This window comes from Mobula hypostoma, chromosome 16 (assembly GCF_963921235.1).
Source record: "Mobula hypostoma chromosome 16, sMobHyp1.1, whole genome shotgun sequence".
Classification (NCBI taxonomy): Eukaryota; Metazoa; Chordata; class Chondrichthyes; order Myliobatiformes; family Myliobatidae; genus Mobula; species Mobula hypostoma.
The window spans coordinates 346333-367426 of NC_086112.1; the positions used below are offsets into that span (position 1 = coordinate 346333).

Here is a 21094-nt window from a genome sequence, read left to right on the forward strand (position 1 = left end):
GCCAATGCTCTAAACATGCCAGTTACTTTCCTGTAATACTTAACTTGGTAAGCCTGTGTGGCATTTTGTCAAAGGCCTTGTGAAAGTTCAAATATACAACATCCACTGCATCCTGTTTATCTATCCTACTTGTCATCCCCTCAAAGAATTCCAACAGGTTCGTCAGGCAGCGTTTTCACTTCAGGAAACCATGCTGACTATGTCTTATCTTGTCCTGTGTCACCAAAAACTCCATAACCTCATCCTTAACAATTGACTCCAACATCTTTCCAACCGCTGTGGTCAGTTTAGCCAGTCTATCATTTTCTTTCTGCTGTCTTCCTCCTTTCTTAGAGAATGGAGTGACATTTGCAATTTTCCAGTCATCTGGCACCATGCCAGAGTCCAAGGACTTTTGAAAGATCATTTCTAATGCCTGCACAATATCGACCTCTACCTGTTTCAGAACCCTAGGGTGCAGTTCATCTGGTCTGTATGACTTATGTACCCGAGGTCTTTCAGCTTTCTCAGCACCTTCTCCCTTGGTATAGTAACTTCACTCACTTCTTTTCCCTCACAACCTCCAACATCTGGCACACTGTTAGTGTCTTCCACCGTGAAGACTGACACAAAATACTCATTTAGTTCATCTGTCATCTCCTTGTCCACCTTTATTATTTAAACATATAACTATTAAACAATTACAGCACGGAAACAGGCCATCTCGGCCCTTCTAGTCCATGCCAAACTCTTACTCTCACCTAGGCCCACCGACCTGCACTCAGCCCATAACCCTCCATTTCTTTCCTGTCTATATATCTATCCAATTTAACTTTAAACTACAACATTGAACCTGCCTCAACCACTTCTGCTGGAAGCTCATTCCACACAGCTACCACTCTCATAAAGTAAAGAAGTTCCCCCTCATGTTACCCCTAAACTTTTGCCCTTTAACTCTCATGTCCTCTTGTTTGAATCTCCCCCATTCTCAATGGAAAAAGCCTATTCACGTCAACTCTGTCAATCCCCCTCATAATTTTAAACACCTCTATCAAGTCTCCCCTCAACCTTCTACGCTCCAAAGAATAAAAACCTAACTTGTTCAACCTTTCTCTGTAACTTAGGAGATGAAACCCAGGTAACATTTTAGTAAGTCTCCTCTGTACTCTCTCAATTTTATTGACATCTTTCCTATAATTCGGTGACCAGACCAGAAACCAGAAATTTCTCCAGCCTCATTTTCTTGTGGTCCTATATTCACTCTCATCTCTCTTTTATTCTTTGAAAAAGCTTTTTCTATCCACTTTTATGTTGTTTGCTAGCTTGCTTCATACTTCATCTTTTCCCTCCTAATGATTCTTTTAGTTGCTCTCTGTAGGTTTTTAAAAGCTTCTCAATCCTCTGTCTTCCCACTAATTTTTGCTTTGTTGTATGCCCTTTATTTTGCTTTTACTTTAGCTTTGACTTCCCTTTTCAGCCATGGTTGTCATATTTTACCATTTGAGTATTTCTTTGTTTTTGGAATACACCTATCCTGCACCTTCCTCATTTTGTCCCCCAAAAGCTCACGCCATTGTTGCTCTGCTGTCATCCCTGCCAGCAGCTCCTTCCAATTTACTCTGGCCAACTCCTCTCTCATATAACTGTAATTTCCTTTACTCCACTGAAATACTGCTACATCAGACTTTACTTTCTCCTTATCAAATTTCAAGTTGAACTCAGTTTGTGATCACTGGTTCCTAAGGATTCTTTTACCTGAAAGTCGCTAAGCTCATCTGCTTCATTACATAACACTCAGTCCAGTGTAGCTGATCCCCTAGTAAGCTCAACAACAATCTGCCTAAAAAACCATCTCATAGGTATTCAACAAACTAACTCTCTTGAGATCCATTATCAACCTGATTTTCCCAATCGACCTGCATGTTAAAATATCCCATGACTACCATATCATTGGCGTTTTGACCTGCCTTTTCTATTTCCTGTTCTAATCTGTGGTCCACGTCCGAGCTGCTGTTAGGAGGTCTATATATAACTGCCTTCAGGGTCCTTTTACCCTTGCAGTTTCTGAATTCAGCCCACAAGCACTTAACATCTTCCAGTCCTACGTCACATTTTTCTGCTGATTTGATGCCATTATTTACCAGCAGAGCCACACCACCCACTCTCCCTACCTTCCAATCCCTCCGATATAACGAGTAACCTTGTACATTCAGCTCCCAGCTACAATATCCCATGACTACCAACCATGATTCAGTAATGGCCACAACATCATACCTGACAATCTGTAATAGTGCAACAAGATCATGCACCGTATGTCTTGATGTTTTAGTGCGCATGCGCCGGTCGTGCATGCAGCCTGGTACAGCCGTTCCGATCTATTCTTACTTTCTTCTTCTTACTTTTTAATTTACATTATTTTTTGTATTTTTTTTCTCTCACGGTAACACGTCGAAGCTGCACCCTCTCTAACATGCTGGTAGAGAGAGTTTTATTTGGGTTTTCTTTAGCACTGGAAATGGTTACATCCCGACACGCGGGACAGAAGCAAGGTCGCATTGTGTATTCTACAGACCAGCAAATACCGGCCGGCTTAGCGAACAGAGCGGTGGACACCCCTGCTGAAATCCGGAGGAAAACACACAGAGGATGCAGAGGGGGATCACAAAGTCGAGGAAAGAGGACCGGGTTGAGACAACAGAGACTTTTGGAGAAGAGGAGTTCGGTGGGTAATACTGTTCCGGCTGACCGGAAGTGCACTGAGAGCGGTAAGCGTAAAGGAGTTGGGTGCTTACTGTTCTGGCTAACAACGGATGGTGCAATCCGGGGTATATTACGATAGAGGAACGTGTTTGCAGACTGGATATTGAACTTTTTACTGTTGGACTTTGGTCACATTCCACCATGATACAACACTTGGCGGCACGGGAAGTCGTTCCTGCCTGTGGCCATTGAACGTGCAGCTCCTCCCGTGGAGGGTCAGACACCCTGAGCCAATAGACTGGTCCTGGACCTATTTTCCATCTGGCATAGTTCGCATTTTGTTGTTTGATTGTTGGGGGTTTTTGTATAGATATATTTACGCTCTCTTCTTGGTTGGTGCGGCTGTAACGAAACCAAATTTCCCCTGGGATTAATAAAGTATATCTAGCTATCTATCTATCTATCTATCTATCTATACTCCATGCACTGAGATATAACACTCTGAGTATTGTTTTTGCTACCCTTTCTGATTCTATATATCTAATGGATATGTTCTGCATATCTGTTGTTGGGAGTGGCTAATATGGCAGGGGGATGAGGACCAGTATGATAGAGCTGAGGACGAGCTAGCAGGTTTACAAGTGGATGAAGGACACGCCAATGATTGGGTACAAATACAGACAGAGCAAAGAGTTAAATTGTACCACAGAGACAAAATTCAAAAAGGCCACGCATGCAGGACTGAAGGTGTTGTATTTAAGTGCGCGTAGCATTCGGAATAAGCAGGATGAACTCATGGCACAATTACAGATTGGTTGGTATGATGTGGGCATCACTGAGTTGAGGCTGAGAGAAGGTCATAGTTGGGAGCTGAACATAAAAAGGTTTATTAGACCAATATTAATAGAAGCTGAATTAGGCCATTCAGCCCATCATGGCTGCTCCAATATTTCAGCATGGCTGATCCCGGATCCCATTCAACCGCACTCCTGCCTCCTCACCCTATCACTTGATGCCCTGACTAATCAGGAATCTATCCACTTCCGCTTTAACTATACCCATGGACTTGGCCTCCACCCCAGTCTGTGGAAGAGCACTCCACAGATTCACCACTCTCTTCCTTAGTTCTGTTCTAAAGGGTCACCCCTCAATTTTGAGGCAGTACCCCCTAGTTCTGCATACCCCCATCATAGGAAACATCCTCTCCACATCCACCCTATCTAGTCCTTTCAACATTCGGTAGGTTTCAATGAGATACCCACACATTCTTCTAAATTCCAGTGAGTACAGGCCCAAGGCTGCCAAACGCTCCTCGTGTTAACCCCTTCATTCCTGGAATCGTCCTCATGAACCTCCTCCGGACTCTCTCCACTGACAATACATCCATTTTGAGATAAGCCAATAATATAAAGCAGGATACCAAAACATTTTCAGTTATATAAAGAGTAAAAGTGAGGTGAGAGTTGATATTGGACCACTGGAAAAATAATGTTGGTGAAGTAGTAATGGGGCCAAAGAAATGGCAGATGAACTTAATTAGTATTTTGCATCATTCTTCACTGTGGAAGACACTAAGAGTGTGCCAGAGGTCCATGAGTTTTAGGGAGCAGGAGTGAGTGCCATTGCTATTACAAAGAAAAAGTGCAAGACAGACTCAAAGGACTTAAGGTGACTATATCACCTGGACCAGTTGGACTACATCCTAGAGTTCTGAGAGAAGTTGCTGAAGAAATAACAGATGCATTGGTCATGATCTTTGAAGAATCACTTGATTTTGGCATGATCCCTGAGGAATGGAAAATTGTAAATGTCACTGTACTCTCTAAGAAGTGGGGGGGAGGCAAAATAAGTCAAATTATAGGCCAGTTAACCACACCTCAGTGGTTGGGAAAGTGTTGGAGTCTATTATTAAGGATGAGGTTTTGGGGTACTTGGAGACTAATGATAAGGTAAGTCAAAGTCAGCATGGTTTCTGTAAAGGGAAATCTTGCCTTACAAATCTCCTAGGGTTTTTCAAGGAAGTAACAAGTGGGATGGACAAAGGAGAGGTAGTGGATGTCATTTACTTGGATTTTCAGAAAACATTTGATAAGGTGCCACACATGAGGCTGCTTAACATATAAAATCCTATGGCGTTACAGGAAAGATACTGGCACGGATAGAGGAATGGCTGACAGGCAGGAGGCAGTGAATGGGAATAAAAGGGGCCTTTTCTGGTTGGCTGCCAGTGACTAGTGGTATTCCTCAATGGTCATTATTGGGACTGTTACTTTTCACATTGTTTGTCAATGATTTGGAGAATGGAATTGATGGCTTTGTGGCAAAGTTTAGGGTGATACAAAGATAGGTGGAGGGGTAGGTAGTGCTGAGGAAGCAATAACATTACAGCAGGACTTAGACAAATTGGAAGACTGGTTAAAAAAATGGCAGATGAAAAACAGTTTTGGGAAATGTATGATAATGCATTTTGGTAAAAGGAACAATAGTGTAGACTATTATCTAAATGGGGAGAAAGTTCAAACATCAGAGGTGCAGAGGGACTTAGGAGTCCTCGTGCAAGACTCCAGGGAGGTTAATTTACAGTTTGAGTCTGTGGTAAAGAAGGCAACTTCATTGTTGGCATTTATTTCAAGGGGAATAGAATATGAAAGCCAAGAGATAATGTTGAGACTTTATAAGACACTAGCCAGGTTGCACTTAAGAGTATTGCCAACAGCTTTGGGCCCCATATCTCAGAAAGAATACATTGTCATTGGAGGGAGTCTAGAGGAGGTTCACAAGGATAATTCTGGGAATGAAGGGGTTAACATATGAGGAGCGTATGGCAACTTTGGGCCTTTACTCACTGGAATTTAGAAGAATGCGGTGGGGGGGGGGGGAGGATCTCATTGAAATCTACCGAATGTTGAAAGGACTAGATACGGTGGGTGTGGAGAGGATGTTTCCTGTGGTGGGGGTATCCAGAACTGGAGGGCACAGCCTCAAAATTGAGGGGTGACCTTTTAGAACAGAGGAAAGTAGGAATTTTTTAGCCAGAGTGTAGTGAATCTGTGGAATGCTCTGCCACAGACTGCGGTGGAGGCCAAGTCCGTGGGTATATTTAAAGTGGAAATTGATCATTTCCTGATTGGTCAGGGCATCAAAGGATATGGCGAGAATGCAGATGTATGGGTTTGAGTAGGAGCCGGATCAGCCATGATGGAATGCTGGAGCAGACTCAATTAGCTGAATTGTCTAATTTTGCTCTTCTGTCTAATGGTCTTGTGGTCCAATGCACTAATACTCACCCTGCTGGCTGCAATTTTGTCCTGTCATCTGCCTGCCCTTCCTGACATCTGACTGCATGCTAGCTTTCCTTTTTTTAACCATCTGTCCTATCCTGAGTTCCATCACTCTGGTTTCCAACACCACCCAGTTCCCCCGCCAAATTAGTTCAAACCCTCCCCAACAACTCTAACAAATACTAGGCTCTATCACAGCTCTGATTGCCTGAGGTCTGTCACTGACCAGCACGCAGGTCTGGTTCCCTGCAGCTAGCAAAGACCAGCCCACATCCCTGGTTCCCTGAGGCCAGGCACTGACCTGTCCTGATTTGTGAAAATTTAAGCTGCTGTTTTAACATATTATTGAAATTTAATGCAAATGAAATACTTTAGGTGCTGGAATAAGTATGATATGCTTGAGAAACATTGTTTGGTAACCTACCAGTAAACTGAATTGATGTTAAGTCTATGATGAAGTCGTCCAAGTTGCCGGATTGGTTAAATTTATTGCGCTGTGTTAAGCTTTGATGAAATGTTTCATTGATTGCTCCCACAGCAGTAGGTGTGCTTCCATTTCCTCGGAACTGAAGTATAAATAGCACTTTAACACTCCCAGAGCTGTCAAAGCAAATGGGCAATGGAGATTAAATGGTCTGTCTGACTCTCACTGTGTTATCCCTTCTCTTCTCTTCCTTCTCTGTAATTGTTAATATCCACAAACCATCTTGACACCTCCACCTCCCACCCATTTCCTCAACAAATTCCACTGGTTCCTTTGATTTGCCAGCATAACTCACATTTTTCCCTCTCCTCCTCCCCGTTCAGTATTCTGCAGAATCTGTTCCCTCTGGAACTTCCTGATTCCCTCTTGTCTCTCCATAACATCATTATATCCTACCACCCCTGACACGTCAGCATGTAACACAGTTAACTGGGTTAAATTTATCTAATAAATCCGCAGAACATCAGATATAGAATACAAATGAACAATCCCAGTGATGTTTTCTTCATGAGAAGAATGGAGTAATCATAGTTATTTACTTCACTTCAGGAGATTCAAGGAATTTCATGAAATCTTACAGTGCCACAGTCCTATCAATTTTGTTAGCTTGCTTTGATTTGTAGCAAGTCTTACAATTCAGTGAAAGAGGAAGGCAGCAAACCACTTGGTAGGATAATGTGAGGCAATGGACTGGGTTGAGTTATGCTGAGGCCAGAAAAAGAGCACAAGATGGAAGAAGATGGAGGTGCATAGCTGCCAACCCTGGATTCGGGACGGCACCCACTGACTGACAATTCAGTGAATGGAACAAGTACAGTGTTGTGTTGATTGTTTAACCTGCTCCAAGATCAATCTAACCCTTCCCTCCCACATGGGCCTCCATTTTTCTATCATCCACATGATATCTGTGAACATGTGAGCATAAACTGGCAAATTACTGTTCTGTGATATTACCCTGAGTTACTGTTTTGTGATATTACTCTGAGTTTCTGGGTGAGAAACTTATTAAAGAATGAACCTGCACCATGCTGTACTTTCAGTTAAGACATCTGCATAAAAACTTCTTGTATTACAATGCTGAATGAATAAGTTTGATCTCCAATGCAGGAAGCTGATCCCAGGGAAATATTACCACAATCTGCCAGTCAGAAATGTTATGGGTTGGAGATGAACATCGTTATTGATTATGCTGTTTATTGATAGTAGAGGAGAGTAAAATATGATGAGGTGTAAAGTTTGATACAACCTGTTTGAATCTAAATAACCTGGGACCAAATTGCTACAAATTTTACTCACTAAGTGATTAGTAACTTGCCTGATTTTAATTGCACTATAGTTTGTGTGTCTGAATAAAGTCAATATATGCCCTGCCCCACAAAACGTTACTTAAAGTAACCAAAAATTGAACCGACCCTGTCACAGTATGTGCAACTTTAAAAACAGTTTCCTGTTCATGATTAAATGTTTCTGGTTTGAAAAGTTTGTGGAGGATACAATAACTGAGTTCAATTTAAAATCTCTTTTACCACTGTATATATAAGATCTCTATATTTAACATGTCTTTTATCACTATATGTATAAGAACCATGGCAGTTTTGATCAGAGAGTAAACTTTAAAAATTAAGCTGTGAATCTAAAACCATGTAACATGTCCAAACATCAGATTTGTAAGTATTGGAACATACCTGAATTCTATAACCTGTGCAAAGCCAAACTGGTTGGATAAGCTGGATTTTGAGTACACCGATGTGAGCTGAAATCAATGGAAAGAAACAATATTTCTTAGCCACAAGTACATTTTCAAATAAAGGGTATATTTCTAAGATAACAAGAAAAAGCTTTTGTACTTGGAAATCCCTCTCTCACAGGTTCATTCCACATTTATAGTTCAAAGTTTTTGTGGGCACCCATTAGTTTTTAACAAAGAAAAGCTTTAAGAATAATGGCAGAGCATCCACAGATACTTTGTCCTTTTGAAAATCAATCAGTGAGCATTGTACATTTTAGTTATAACCTTTAGAATGGTTTTGATGTCCGTCCACCACTCCAGAAGGAAGAGAGAGGGAGAAATATTTAGAGATGGAGTTAGGCTGCAGAAAAAGTGTTATACAGATGTGGAGAACAGAATTAGAGAGAGAAAGAAGATGTATCTTTGGCCGATCATTTTAAGGAAGGAAAGATAGGTGCAATCTCTAGGATTAAAGAAGTGAAGTGGAGGGGAGGGGCTGGGATGGATTTCAGATCTCTGGGCATAAAGTGAAGCGGAGGGGAGGGGCTGGGGTGGATTTCAGATCTCTGGAGTAGAGTCCTGGGAAAGTACAGTCGTTAGATGAGATTGAAATGAAGCAAAAGGGACCAGAAATGAATGCGGAGGGAAAAGGGAGAACAGTTCGAAATACAAGCAGTGCCACAATAAGTGGTCTCGTATATTACCACTGAATACTTGGCATCCTGTTACCAAAGTTGCTGCAAGTCAGTAACAAGAAAAGCAAGATAGTGCTACTGTGGTTAACCACCAAGGAGGACAAAGGTGAAGCTAACCTTGGCAAACATTTGGTAAAGGGCTGGAAAACTGGGGTAACCTTGAACATTAGAAACTGGAGCTGCTGATGGTGCATGAGATGCTTTTTATCACTGGTTGGTACATATGTTGCAAAATACTGGTTGTGTGTAGTTTTGGTTGCCACATTATAGGAAGAATATGATTGCACTGGAGAGGGTGCAGAGGACATTTACCAAAATGTTGCCTGGATTGGAGGATTTTAGTTATGAGAAAAGACGGACAGGCTGTGCTCGTTTTCCCTGCAGCAAAGGAGATTGAAGGGTGACCTAATAGTCATAGTCATAGTCATAGTCATAGCCATAGTCATGGTCATGGTCATACTTTATTGATCCCGGGGGAAATTGGTTTTCATTACAGTTGTACCATAATAAATAGTAATAGAACCATAAATAGTTAAATAGTAATATGTAAGTTATGCCAGTAAATTATGAAATAAGTCCAGGACCAGCCAATTGGCTCAGGGTGTCTGACCCTCCAAGGGAGGAGTTATAAAGTTTGATGGCCACAGGCAGAAATGACTTCCTATGACGCTCTGTGCTGCATCTCGGTGGAATGAGTCTCTGGCTAAATGTACTCCTGTGCCCACCCAGTACATTATGTAGTGGATGGGAGACATTGTCCAAGATGGCATGCAACTTAGACAGCACCCTCTTTTCAGACACCATCATTAGAGAGTCCAGTTCCATCCCCACAACATCACTGGCCTTACAAATGAGTTTGTTGATTCTGTTGGTATCTGCTACCCCCAGCCTGCTGCCCCAGCACACAACAGCAAACATGATAGCACTGGCCACCACAGACTCGTAGAACATCCTCAGCATCGTCCGGCGGATGTTAAAGGACCTCAGTCTCCTCAGGAAATAGAGACGGTTCTGACCCTTCTTGTAGACAGCCTCAGTGTTCTTTGACCAGTCCAGTTTATTGTCAATTCGTATCCCCAGGTATTTGTAATCCTCCACCATGTCCACACTGACCCCCTGGATGGAAACAGGGGTCACCGGTACCTTAGCTCTCCTCAGGTCTACCACCTGCTCCTTAGTCTTTTTCACATTAAGCTGCAGATAATTCTGCTCACACCATGTGACAAAGTTTTCTACCGTAGCCCTGTACTCAGCCTCATCTCCCTTGCTGATGCATCCAACTATGGCAGAGTCATCCGAAAACTTCTGAAGATGACAAGACTCTGTGCAGTGGTTGAAGTCCGAGGTGTAAATGGTGAAGAGAAAGGGAGATAAGACAGTCCCCTGTGGAGCCCCAGTGCTGCTGGTCACTCTGTCGGACACACAGTGTTGCAAGCACACGTACTGTGATCTGCCAGTCAGGTAATCAAGAATCCATGATACCAGGGAAGCATCCACCTGCATCGCTGTCAGCTTCTCCCCCAGCAGAGCAGGGCGGATGGTGTTGAACGCACTGGAGAAGTCAAAAAACATGACCCTCACAGTGCTCGCTGGCTTGTCCAGGCGGGCGTAGACACGGCTCAGCAGGTAGACGAGGTAGACGCAGATAGAAGGTTATAATTCATGAGAGATGTTGACAGGGTGTAGTGTCAAAATATTTTTCTACATCAGGGTCTTCAAAAACAAGAGACACTGGTTTAAGGTGAGAGGAAAAGTTTTAATATTGATGAGAAAGGTTATTTTTTTGCGTGGATGGTGGTTAGTATGTCAAACAGGCTGCCAGAACAGGTGGTAAAATTGGGTTTAATAACCAGGCTTAAGAAGTATTTAGCAGACACTTTAGCAGGCAAAGCACAGAAATGTGTGGTCTTAGTGCACGTTAATGGGATTACTATAGGTGGGCAAAATGGTGAGTATGGAAGTTTCTGTTCTATGTCACTATAGTCTAGCCCCTTTGTAATGAAGTGCATGTTTCATGTCTTTGCATGTTAACACCCTGTGTACGGTTTGTGATGACACTCAGATGTCTTAAAACAATAATGCTCATTAGACTGATGATTTGAAATAACACCCTGCTTTGCTATTCTTATCAAAGTAGATCAATTCACATCTCCCAACATTATATTCCATTTGCAATGATTTAACCTCTTTGTTTCTTCACTGTGAGTTTTTGTCTAAAGAGCTTCCTACTTTAACATCAAGCTGCTGATATATTTTTTAAAGATTAGCTTCATTTGTCACATGTATATTGAAACATTGGTGAATTATGTTGCTTGTGGCAACAACCGGCACTGCCCAAGAATTGCACTGGGCAGCCTGCAGATGATGCCATGATTCTGGCACCAACGTAGTATACCCAGAACTTATTAACCCGAACCCGTACGTGGGAGGAAACTGACTGGAGCACTCGGAAGAAACCGATGTGGTTACTGGTAGAACATGATAGACATGAAGGAAGGGGAGGTGGGGTGGTGTTGCTGGTTAAAGAAGAGATTAACGCAATAGAAAGGAAGGACATAAGCCGGGAAGATGTGGAATCGATATGGGTAGAGCTGCATAACACGAAGGGGCAGAAGACGCTGGTGGGAGTTGTGTACAGGCCACCTAACAGTAGTAGTGAGGTCGGAGATGGTATTAAACAGGAAATTAGAAATGTGTGCAATAAACGAACAGCAGTTATAATGGGTGACTTCAATCTACATGTAGATTGGGTGAACCAAATTGGTAAAGGTACTGAGGAAGAGGATTTCTTGGAATGTATGCGGGATGGTTTTTTGAACCAACATGTCGAGGAACCAACTAGAGAGTAGGCTATTCTGGACTGGGTTTTGAGCAATGAGGAAGGGTTAATTAGCAATCTTGTCGTGAGAGGCCCCTTGGGTAAGAGTGACCATAATATGGTGGAATTCTTCATTAAGATGGAGGGTGACATAGTTAATTCAGAAACAAAGGTTCTGAACTTAAAGAGGGGTAACTTTGAAGGTATGAGACGTGAATTAGCTAAGATAGACTGGTAAATGACACTTAAAGTATTGACGGTGGATATGCAATGGCAAGCATTTAAAGGTTGCATGGATGAACTACAACAATTGTTCATCCCAGTTTGGCAAAAGAATAAATCAGGGAAGGTAGTGCACCCGTGGCTGACAAGATAAATTAGGGATAGTATCAATTCCAAAGAAGAAGCATACAAATTAGCCAGAGAAAGTGGCTCACCTGAGGACTGGGAGAAATTCAGAGTTCAGCAGAGGAGGACAAAGGGCTTAATTAGGAAGGGGAAAAAAGATTATGAGGGAAAACTGGCAGGGAACATAAAAACTGACTGTAAAAGCTTTTATAGATATGTAAAAAGGAAAAGACTGGTAAAGACAAATGTAGGTCCCCTACAGACAGAAACAGGTGAATTGATGATGGGGAGCAAGGACATGGCAGACCAATTGAATAATTACTTTGGTTCTGTCTTCACTAAGGAGGACATAAATAATCTTCCAGAAATAGTAGGGGACAGAGGGTCCAGTGAGATGGAGGAACTGAGGGAAATACATGTTAGTAGGGAAGTGGTCTTAGGTACATTGAAGGGATTAAAAGCAGATAAATCCCCAGGGCCAGATGGTCTGCATCCTAGAGTGCTTAAGGAAGTAGCTCAAGAAATAGTGGATGCATTAGTGATCATTTTTCAAAACTCGTTAGATTCTGGACTAGTTCCTGAGGATTGGAGGGTGGCTAATGTAACCCCACTTTTTAAAAAAGGAGGGAGAGAGAAACCGGGGAATTATAGACCGGTTAGCCTAACGTCGGTGGTGGGGAAAATGCTGGAGTCAGTTATCAAAGATGTGATAACAGCACATTTGGAAAGCGGTGAAATCATCGGACAAAGTCAGCATGGATTTGTGAAAGGAAACTCATGTCTGACGAATCTCATAGAATTTTTTGAGGCTGTAACTAGTAGAGTGGTTAGGGGAGAACCAGTGGATGTGGTATATTTGGATTTTCAAAAGGCTTTTGACAAGGTCCCACACAGGAGATTAGTGTGCAAACTTAAAGCACACGGTATAGGGGGTATGGTATTGATGTGGATGGAGAATTGGTTAGCAGACAGGAAGCAAAGAGTGGGAATAAACGGGACCTTTTCAGAATGGCAGGCGGTGACTAGTGGGGTACCGCAAGGCTCAGTGCTAGGACCCCAGTTGTTTACAATATATATTAATGACTTGGATGAGGGAATTAAATGCAGCATCTCCAAGTTTGCGGATGACACGAAGCTGGGTGGCAGTGTTAGCTGTGAGGAGGATGCTAAGAGGATGCAGGATGACTTGGATAGGTTGGATGAGTGGGCAAATTCATGGCAGATGCTTATTTAATGTGGATAAATTTGAAGTTATCCACTTTGGTGGCAAAAATAGGAAAACAGATTATTATCTGAATGGTGGCCGATTAGGAAAAGGGGAGGTGCAATGAGACCTGGGTGTCATTATACACCAGTCATTGAAAGTGGGCATGCAGGTACAGCAGGCGGTGAAAAAGGCGAATGGTATGCTGGCATTTATAGTGAGAGGATTCGAGTACAGGAGCAGGGAGGTACTACTGCAGTTGTACAAGGCCTTGGTGAGAGCACACCTGGAGCATTGTGTGCAGTTTTGATCCCCTAATCTGAGGAAAGACATCCTTGCCATAGAGGGAGTACAAAGAAGGTTCACCAGATTGATTCCTGGGATGGCGGGACTTTCATATGAAGAAAGACTGGATGAACTGGGCTTGTACTCGTTGGAATTTAGAAGATTGAGGGGGGATCTGATTGAAACGTATAAAATCCTAAAGGGATTGGACAGGCTAGATGCAGGAAGATTGTTCCCGATGTTGGGGAAGTCCAGAACAAGGGGCCACAGTTTGAGGATAAAGGGGAAGCCTTTTAGGACCGAGATTAGGAAAAACTTCTTCACACAGAGAGTGGTGAATCTGTGGAATTCTCTGCCACAGGAAACAGTTGAGGCCAGTTCATTGGCTATATTTAAGAGGGAGTTAGATACGGCCCTTGTGGCTATGGGGATCGGGGGGTATGGAGGGAAGGCTGGGGCGGGGTTCTGAGTTGGATGATCAGCCATGATCATAATAAATGGCGATGCAGGCGCGAAGGGCCGAATGGCCTACTCCTGCACCTATTTTCTATGTTTCTATGTTTCTAACATACAAACTACTTACAATTGAACCCCGATCTTACAACTGGCACTGTGAAGTCTTTTTCACCTATCAACTTCCCAGCCCTTTACTTCATCCCTCCCACTTCAGGTTTCACCTGTCACCTGGTGTTTCTCTCTCCCCTCCCCCACCTTTTAAATCTATTCCTCAGCTTTTTATCTCCAGTCCTACCAAAGAGTTTTGGCCCAAAACATTGACTGTACTTTTTTCCATGGATGCTGCCTGGCCTGCTGAGTTCCTCCAGCATTTTGTGTGTGTTGCTGCAGAGAGTTATGCTAACTGCTAGGCTCCTGCCACCCGTACATGGTATGTAAGTATATAAGCAGTTAACAAAATAGGTGGTGATATTGGTGACTATCAGTGGGAATTAAACTTTGATTCTTCAGATAGCTACCAAAATGGGGATATTGGCCTACTTATGGCCTGTGAACATATTTCACTTCTACTAATGAACTTGCAGAATAAAATCCATTAAGTGGATTTGAACAGAACATTCTTACTTGTGCATGAATTTTATTTGCTAACACAAAGAACTCCATTGAGCTGCTTGTTGCCAAGTTATCGTTGTAAGGAACATTTAATATTCTGAAATTTCCTTTGTAGTAAACTTTCCATGGACTGGAACTTGCAGCTTTGAAGGGAAAAAAAAACAGAATTATTTTAGCAGTGGTTGTTGTACTGTGAATTAGCAAGGCACACAGATACTGACCCTTTGGCCCAACGGTCCATGATAACCACTGTGATTTAGCAAGGCACACAGACCCGGGTAAAATAATTGAGCAATACAACACAAATACAGACTCTTTTTGCGTCTTGTTCAACAGTCCATGCTGATCGGGTGCCCAGCTACCTTGTCCCAGTTTCTTATGTTTGCCCCTTATCCCTCTTAGTCCCACCCTTCCACATAGTGCTTCTTCAATGATACGATTATACCTGCTTCAAGCTCTTCCTCTGGCATCTCCTACCATACACTCACCACCCTCTGTGTGAAAATATTAACCCTCAGGTCTCGTTTATATCTTTCCCTTCTCACCCTAAATCTATGCCCTCTAGTTTTGTACTCCCCTGCCCTGGAGAAAAGACTGTTAAGCGTCCTCTTTATCTACGTCTCTCCTCGGGGTTGAGAGGGTGAACAGCTACACATCACCGAGGTCTGTACATACCAGATGTGTTGTAGAAAAAGTACAACAGCATCTCTTTCACCTTAGACAGTTGAAGAAGTTTGGCATGGGTCCCCAAATCCCAAGAACTTTCTACAGGGGCACAATTGAGAGCATCCTGACTGGCTGCATCACTGCCTGGTATGTGAACTGTACTTCCCCCAGTCGCAGGACTCTGCAGAGAGTGGTGCGGACAGCCCAGCGCATCTGTAGATGTGAACTTCCCACTATTCAGGACATTTACAAAGACAGGTGTGTAACAAGGACCTGAAGGATCATTGGGGAGCTGAGTTACCCCAACTACAAGCTGTTCCAGCTGCTACCATTCGTGAAATAGCACAGCAGCACAAAAGCCAGGACCAACAGGCTCCAAGGAGACTTCTTCCACCAGGCCATCAGACTGATTACTTCACACTGATACAATTGTATTTCTATGTTATATTGTATATACTATTTATTACAAATTACTATAAATTGCACATTGCACATTTAGACAGAGACATAACATAAAGATTTTTACTCCATGTATGTGAAGGATGTAAGTAATAAAGTCAATTCAATTCAATTCATTTTAATCATTTCTATATGGTTGTCCCCATTCTCTCACATTTCAATGAACAAAGACCAAGCCAAAACCACCTCTTCAAAAGGGTAACCAAAACTGAACAGAGTACTTCAAATGCAGTCTCACCAACATTTTATACAGCTGCAACATAATGTCACAACTCCTAAACTCAGTGCCCTGACTGATAACATTATAGGTTTCTTTATAACATAAAAGGAGATCATTTGGTCCATTGGTTCTCAAACCCATTATCCCAGTTATTTTTCTGTACTCAGTTCTCTAAAATCTTTCCCCACTCACCTAAACTACAGCTAACTTATATTGAGGTTCTAAACTCAGAGCAAGATATTCTGTTCCTGTTTACACCCTCCCCACTTTATAATCTTATTGATTTATGTACTTATCTAGACCATTAGCTTATCTCCAGCCAAGTAGCCTGGCTTCACTACCACTTTAACTCGTTAGTTGCTTTTAGACTTGATCCTTACCTTTAGTTAGAAATATTGCTAAAACAGCAACTACAACTGCAATAATGACAGCCAGTCCACAAATAATCAAAATAGTTATCAGAATGCTTCTGGTGGTTTTCATTTTCAGTAACTCAAATTGCTCTGTGAAGCCAAAGGAAAAGATCACTTAATCAGAATCAGCTTTATTATCACTGGCACATGATGTGAGATTTGTTAATTTAGCAGCAGCAGTTCAATGCAATACATAACATAGGAGAGAAAATAAAATTAAAAAAAAAAATAAGTAAGTAATTCAATTACAGTGCACGTATATTGAATAGTTTAAAAAACAGAAATACTGTATATTAAAAAAGTGAGGTTCAAAATAAGGAAAGCAAATGCAAATATTGAAACATTTTTAACATGAGAGTTTTCCCATTGCAGTTGACGAAGATATTAATAAAGTCCTGAAATTAATCAGTGACAAATGTTATGTTACAGACATGAGAAGTGAGATGGAGAAACTAGAACTGGCTCATTGAGGAAATGAAGTAGAGTGGGTTAATTAAAACATCTTTACAGTTAATGAGGTTTCCATTCTTTAGGCCTGAACATTAGAAGGATACTGGGATAGTTAATGTTCAGCAGAACTTCACAAACCTTCAACTCTTTTGGTTCAAAGCACAAACCTCTCCACCCAGCGTTCTCTAGAACCTCCTCCCAATTCCACCATCCTGATTGGCTGACACCATATTCCTAAGTGAACAATAAAGACTCTTTTCTCAGCTCAAACCCAGACAGGCTGCTCTTACACAACTGCTAAAATGAAACACCTACAGCATAGCAGTAAAGATTTTAACCAGGGTGTTACACAGAGATGGCAGCATATCTCTCTAATGTGTACATTGCTGAAATTTCAAATGTCCTGAACATTAAAACTATGGCTATGCAAGACATCATTGTCAGAGTGAATTTGCTGAAAATGTCATTAGTGATCTCTGCATAATGTGCACCTTGTTTATGAATGAAAAAAATTCTGGATTACATCAAAATCTTCAGTTTGTGTTGGTAAAGGAAAAAATGAGCAGTGGGAGACCTTTGACGTAATTTAGACCTTGACTGTTGAGAAACATCTGTAAGTACATGGCATACAGAAGTACCCAGGTTATTTTCTTCAAGGATGAGATCTCACCTACAAAACCCAATTTAACCTAGGTTACATTGCTTCTGTGTGTAATCTACATGTGGAAACTGGATCCAATCTCCAGGCAAATATTCCCACATGAATCAGAGTGGTTAGACTGTAAAGCTCAATACCACAAACATTAATTAAAGTGAATTGCACAGTTGCATTTAGGAGGAAACATGAGGTAAAATGGATGGGGACCAGTATGATAGAGCTGAGGGTGAGCCAGCAGGCTTACAAATAGATGATAGATGTAACATGAATGTGATGAAGGACAAGCCAATGATTGGGTACAAATGCAGACAGAGCAAAGAGCTAAATTGTACCACAGAGACAAAATTCAAAAGAGTGAAGAATGCAGATTGAAGGCGCGCGCAGTTTAAATGCATGTAGCATTCAGAATAAGGTGGACGAAATTGGTCAGTATGATGTTGGGGCATCACTGAGTCGTGGCTGAAAGAAGGCCATGGTTGAGAGCTTAACATCAAAGGATATACATTGTGTCAAAAGGACAGGCAGGAAGGCATAGGCAATGGTGTAGCTCTTGTTGGTAAAAGATGGAATCACATCTTTAGAAAGAAGTGACATAGAGAATATTGAATCTTTGTGGCTGGAGTTAAGAAACTGCAAGGGTAAAAAAAACATTACGGGAATCATATATAGGCCTCCAAATAGTAGCCAAGATGTGCAGTTGAGATTGCAAAGGGAGTTAGAAAAGACATGTAATAAGGGTAATGTCACAGTTATAATGGGGGACTTCAATATGCAAAGGAATTGGGAAAATCAGGTTGGTGTTGGATCACAAGAGAGGGAGTTTGTTGAATGTGATGAGATGGTTTTTTAAAGCAGTTTGCTTGAGCTTACTCAGGGAAAAGGTATCTTAGATTAGGTATTGTGTAATAACCCAGATCTTATCAGGGAGCTTAATGTAAAGGAACCCTTAGGAGGCATTAATGTAGGTTTGCTAGCATGGTTCGGGAGGGTTTAAACTAATTCACAAAGGGGATGGGACCCGGAGCGCCAGAGCAGTGGAAAAAGTGCATGGAGTAACGTCAGATCTAACATATAGAGAGGCTTTGAGGAAAGAGAAGCAGAATAAAGGCTGTAAAGGTAGTAAGGTAGAAGGGCTAAAGTGCATGTATTTCAATGCAAGAAGCATCAGGAACAAAGGTGATGAACTGAGAGCTTGGATATATACATGGAATTATGATGTAGTGGCCATTACAGAGACTTGGCTGGCACCAGGGCAGGAATGGATTCTCAATATTCCTGGATTTCAGTGCTTTAAAAGGGATGGGGGGGGAGGGGAGGAGGGGTGGCATTACTGGTCAGGGATACTATTACAGCTACAGAAAGGATGGGTAATATAGCAGGATCCTCTTTTGAGTCAGTATGGGTGGAAGTCAGGAACAGGAAGGGAGCAGTTACTCTACTGGGGGTATTCTATAGGCCCCCTGGTAGCAGCAGAGATACAGAGGAGCAGATTGGGAGGCAGATTTTGGAAAGGTTCAAAAATAACAGGGTTGTTATCATGGGTGACTTTAACTTTCCTAATATTGATTGGCACCTGATTAGTTCCAAGGGTTTAGACAGGGCAGAGTTTGTTAAGTGTTTCCAGCATGGATTCCTGTCACAGTATGTGGACAGGCCGACCAGGGGGATTGCCATACTAGATCTAGTATTAGGTAACGAACCAGGTCAGGTCACAGATCTCTCAGTGGGTGAGCATCTGGGGGACAGTGACCACTGCTCCCTGGCCTTTAACATTATCATGGAAAAGGATAGAATCAGAGAGGACAGGAAAATTTTTAATTGGGGAAAGGCAAATTATGAGGCTATAAGGCTAGAACTTGCGGGGGTGAATTGGGATGATGTTTTTGCAGGGAAATGCACTATGGACATGTGGTTGATGTTTAGGGATCTCTTGCAGGATGTTAGGAATAAATTTGTCCCGGTGAGGAAGATAAAGAATGGTAGGGTGAGGGAACCATGGGTGACAAGTGAGGTGGAAAGTCTAGTCAGGTGGAAGAAGGCAGCATACATGAGGTTTAGGAAGCAAGGATCAGAAGGGTCTATTGAGGAATATAGGGTAGCAAGGAAGGAGCTTAAGGAGGGGCTGAGGAGAGCAAGAAGGGGGCATGAGAAGGCCTTGGCGAGTAGGGTAAAGGAAAACTCCAAGCATTTTTCAATTATGTGAAGAACAAAAGGATGACAGGAGTGAATGTAGGACCAATTAAAGATAAAGGTGGGAAGATGTGCCTGGAGGCTGAGGAAGTGAGCAAGGTCCTTAATGAATACTTCTCTTCGGTATTCACCAATGTGAGTGAACTTGATGATGGTGAGGACAATATGAGTGAGGTTGATGTTCTGGAGCACATTGATGTTAAGGGAGAGGAGGTGTTGGAGTTGTTAAAATACATCAGGACGGATAAGTCCCCGGGGCCTGATGGAATATTCCCCAGGCTGCTCCATGAGGTGAGGGAAGAGATTGCTGAGCATCTGGCTAGGATCTTTATATCCTTGTTGTCCACGGGAATGGTACCGGAAGATTGAAGGGAGACGAATGTTGTCCTCTTGTTCAAAAAAGGTAGTAGGGATAGTCCGGGTAATTATAGACCAGTGAGCCTTACATCTGTGGTGGGAAAGCTGTTGGGAAAAGTTCTTAGAGAAAGGATCTATGGGCTTTTAGAGAATCATGGTCTGATCAGGGACAGTCAGCATGGCTTTGTGAAGGGCAGATCGTGTCTAACAAACCTGATAGAGTTCTTGGAGGAGGTGACCAGGCATATAGATGAGGGTAGTGCAGTGGATGTGATCTGCATGGATTTTAGTAAGGCATTTGACAAGGTGCCACATGGTAGGCTTATTTAGAAAGTCAGAAGGCATGGGATCCAGGGAAGTTTGGCCAAGTGGATTCAGAATTAGCTTGCCTGCAGAATGCAGAGGGTGGTGGTGGAGGGAGTACATTCAGATTGGAGGGTTGTGACTAGTGGTGTCTCACAAAGATCGGTTCTGGGACCTCTACTTTCGTGATTTTTATTAACAACCTGGATGTGGGGGTAGAAGGGTGGGTTGGCAAGTATGCAGATGAGACAAAGGTTGGTGGTGTTGTAGATAGTGTAGAGGATTGTCGAAGATTGCAGAGAGACATTGATAGGATGCAGAAATGGGCTGAGAAGTGGCAGATGGAGTTCAACCCGGAGAAGTGTGAGGTGGTAAACTTTGGAAGGACAAACTCCAAGGCAGAGTACAAAGTAAATGGCAGGATACTTGGTAGTGTGGAGGAGCAGAGGGATATGGGGGTACATATCCACAGATCCCTGAAAGTTGCCTCACAGGTAGAAAGGGTATTTAAGAAAGCTTATGGGGTGTTGGTTTTCATAAGTCGAGGGATAGAGTTTGATAGTCGCGAGGTGATGATGCAGCTCTATAAAACTCTGGTTAGGCCACATTTGGAGTATTGTGTCCAGTTCTGGTCGCCTTGCTATAGGAAGGATGTGGAAGCATTAGAAAGGGTACAGAGGAAATTTACCAGGATGCTGCCTGGTTTAAAGAGTATGGATTATGATCAGAGATTAAGGGAGCTAGGGCTTTACTCTTTGGAGAGAAGGAGGATGAGAGGAGACATGAT

General features: G+C 42.4%; 1 protein-coding gene across 5 annotated transcripts in view; it reads right to left on the reverse strand.

Annotated features, from left to right (window-relative positions):
• Positions 1 to 21094, reverse strand: part of LOC134357629 (transmembrane protease serine 9-like) — a 133314-nt gene that overhangs the window by 94123 nt on the left and 18097 nt on the right. For 4 of the 5 annotated variants that reach the window (XM_063069255.1, XM_063069253.1, XM_063069251.1 and 1 more), the window contains exons 3-6: positions 16317 to 16439; positions 14604 to 14734; positions 8130 to 8197; positions 6385 to 6560 (exon numbers count right to left, since the gene is read on the reverse strand). In XM_063069255.1, the coding sequence (XP_062925325.1) occupies positions 6385 to 6560; positions 8130 to 8197; positions 14604 to 14734; positions 16317 to 16419 (478 nt within the window). In that variant the 5' untranslated portion in view covers positions 16420 to 16439. The remainder of the gene's footprint in view (positions 1 to 6384; positions 6561 to 8129; positions 8198 to 14603; positions 14735 to 16316; positions 16440 to 21094) is intronic. The other variant, XM_063069254.1, reaches the window with a different exon arrangement.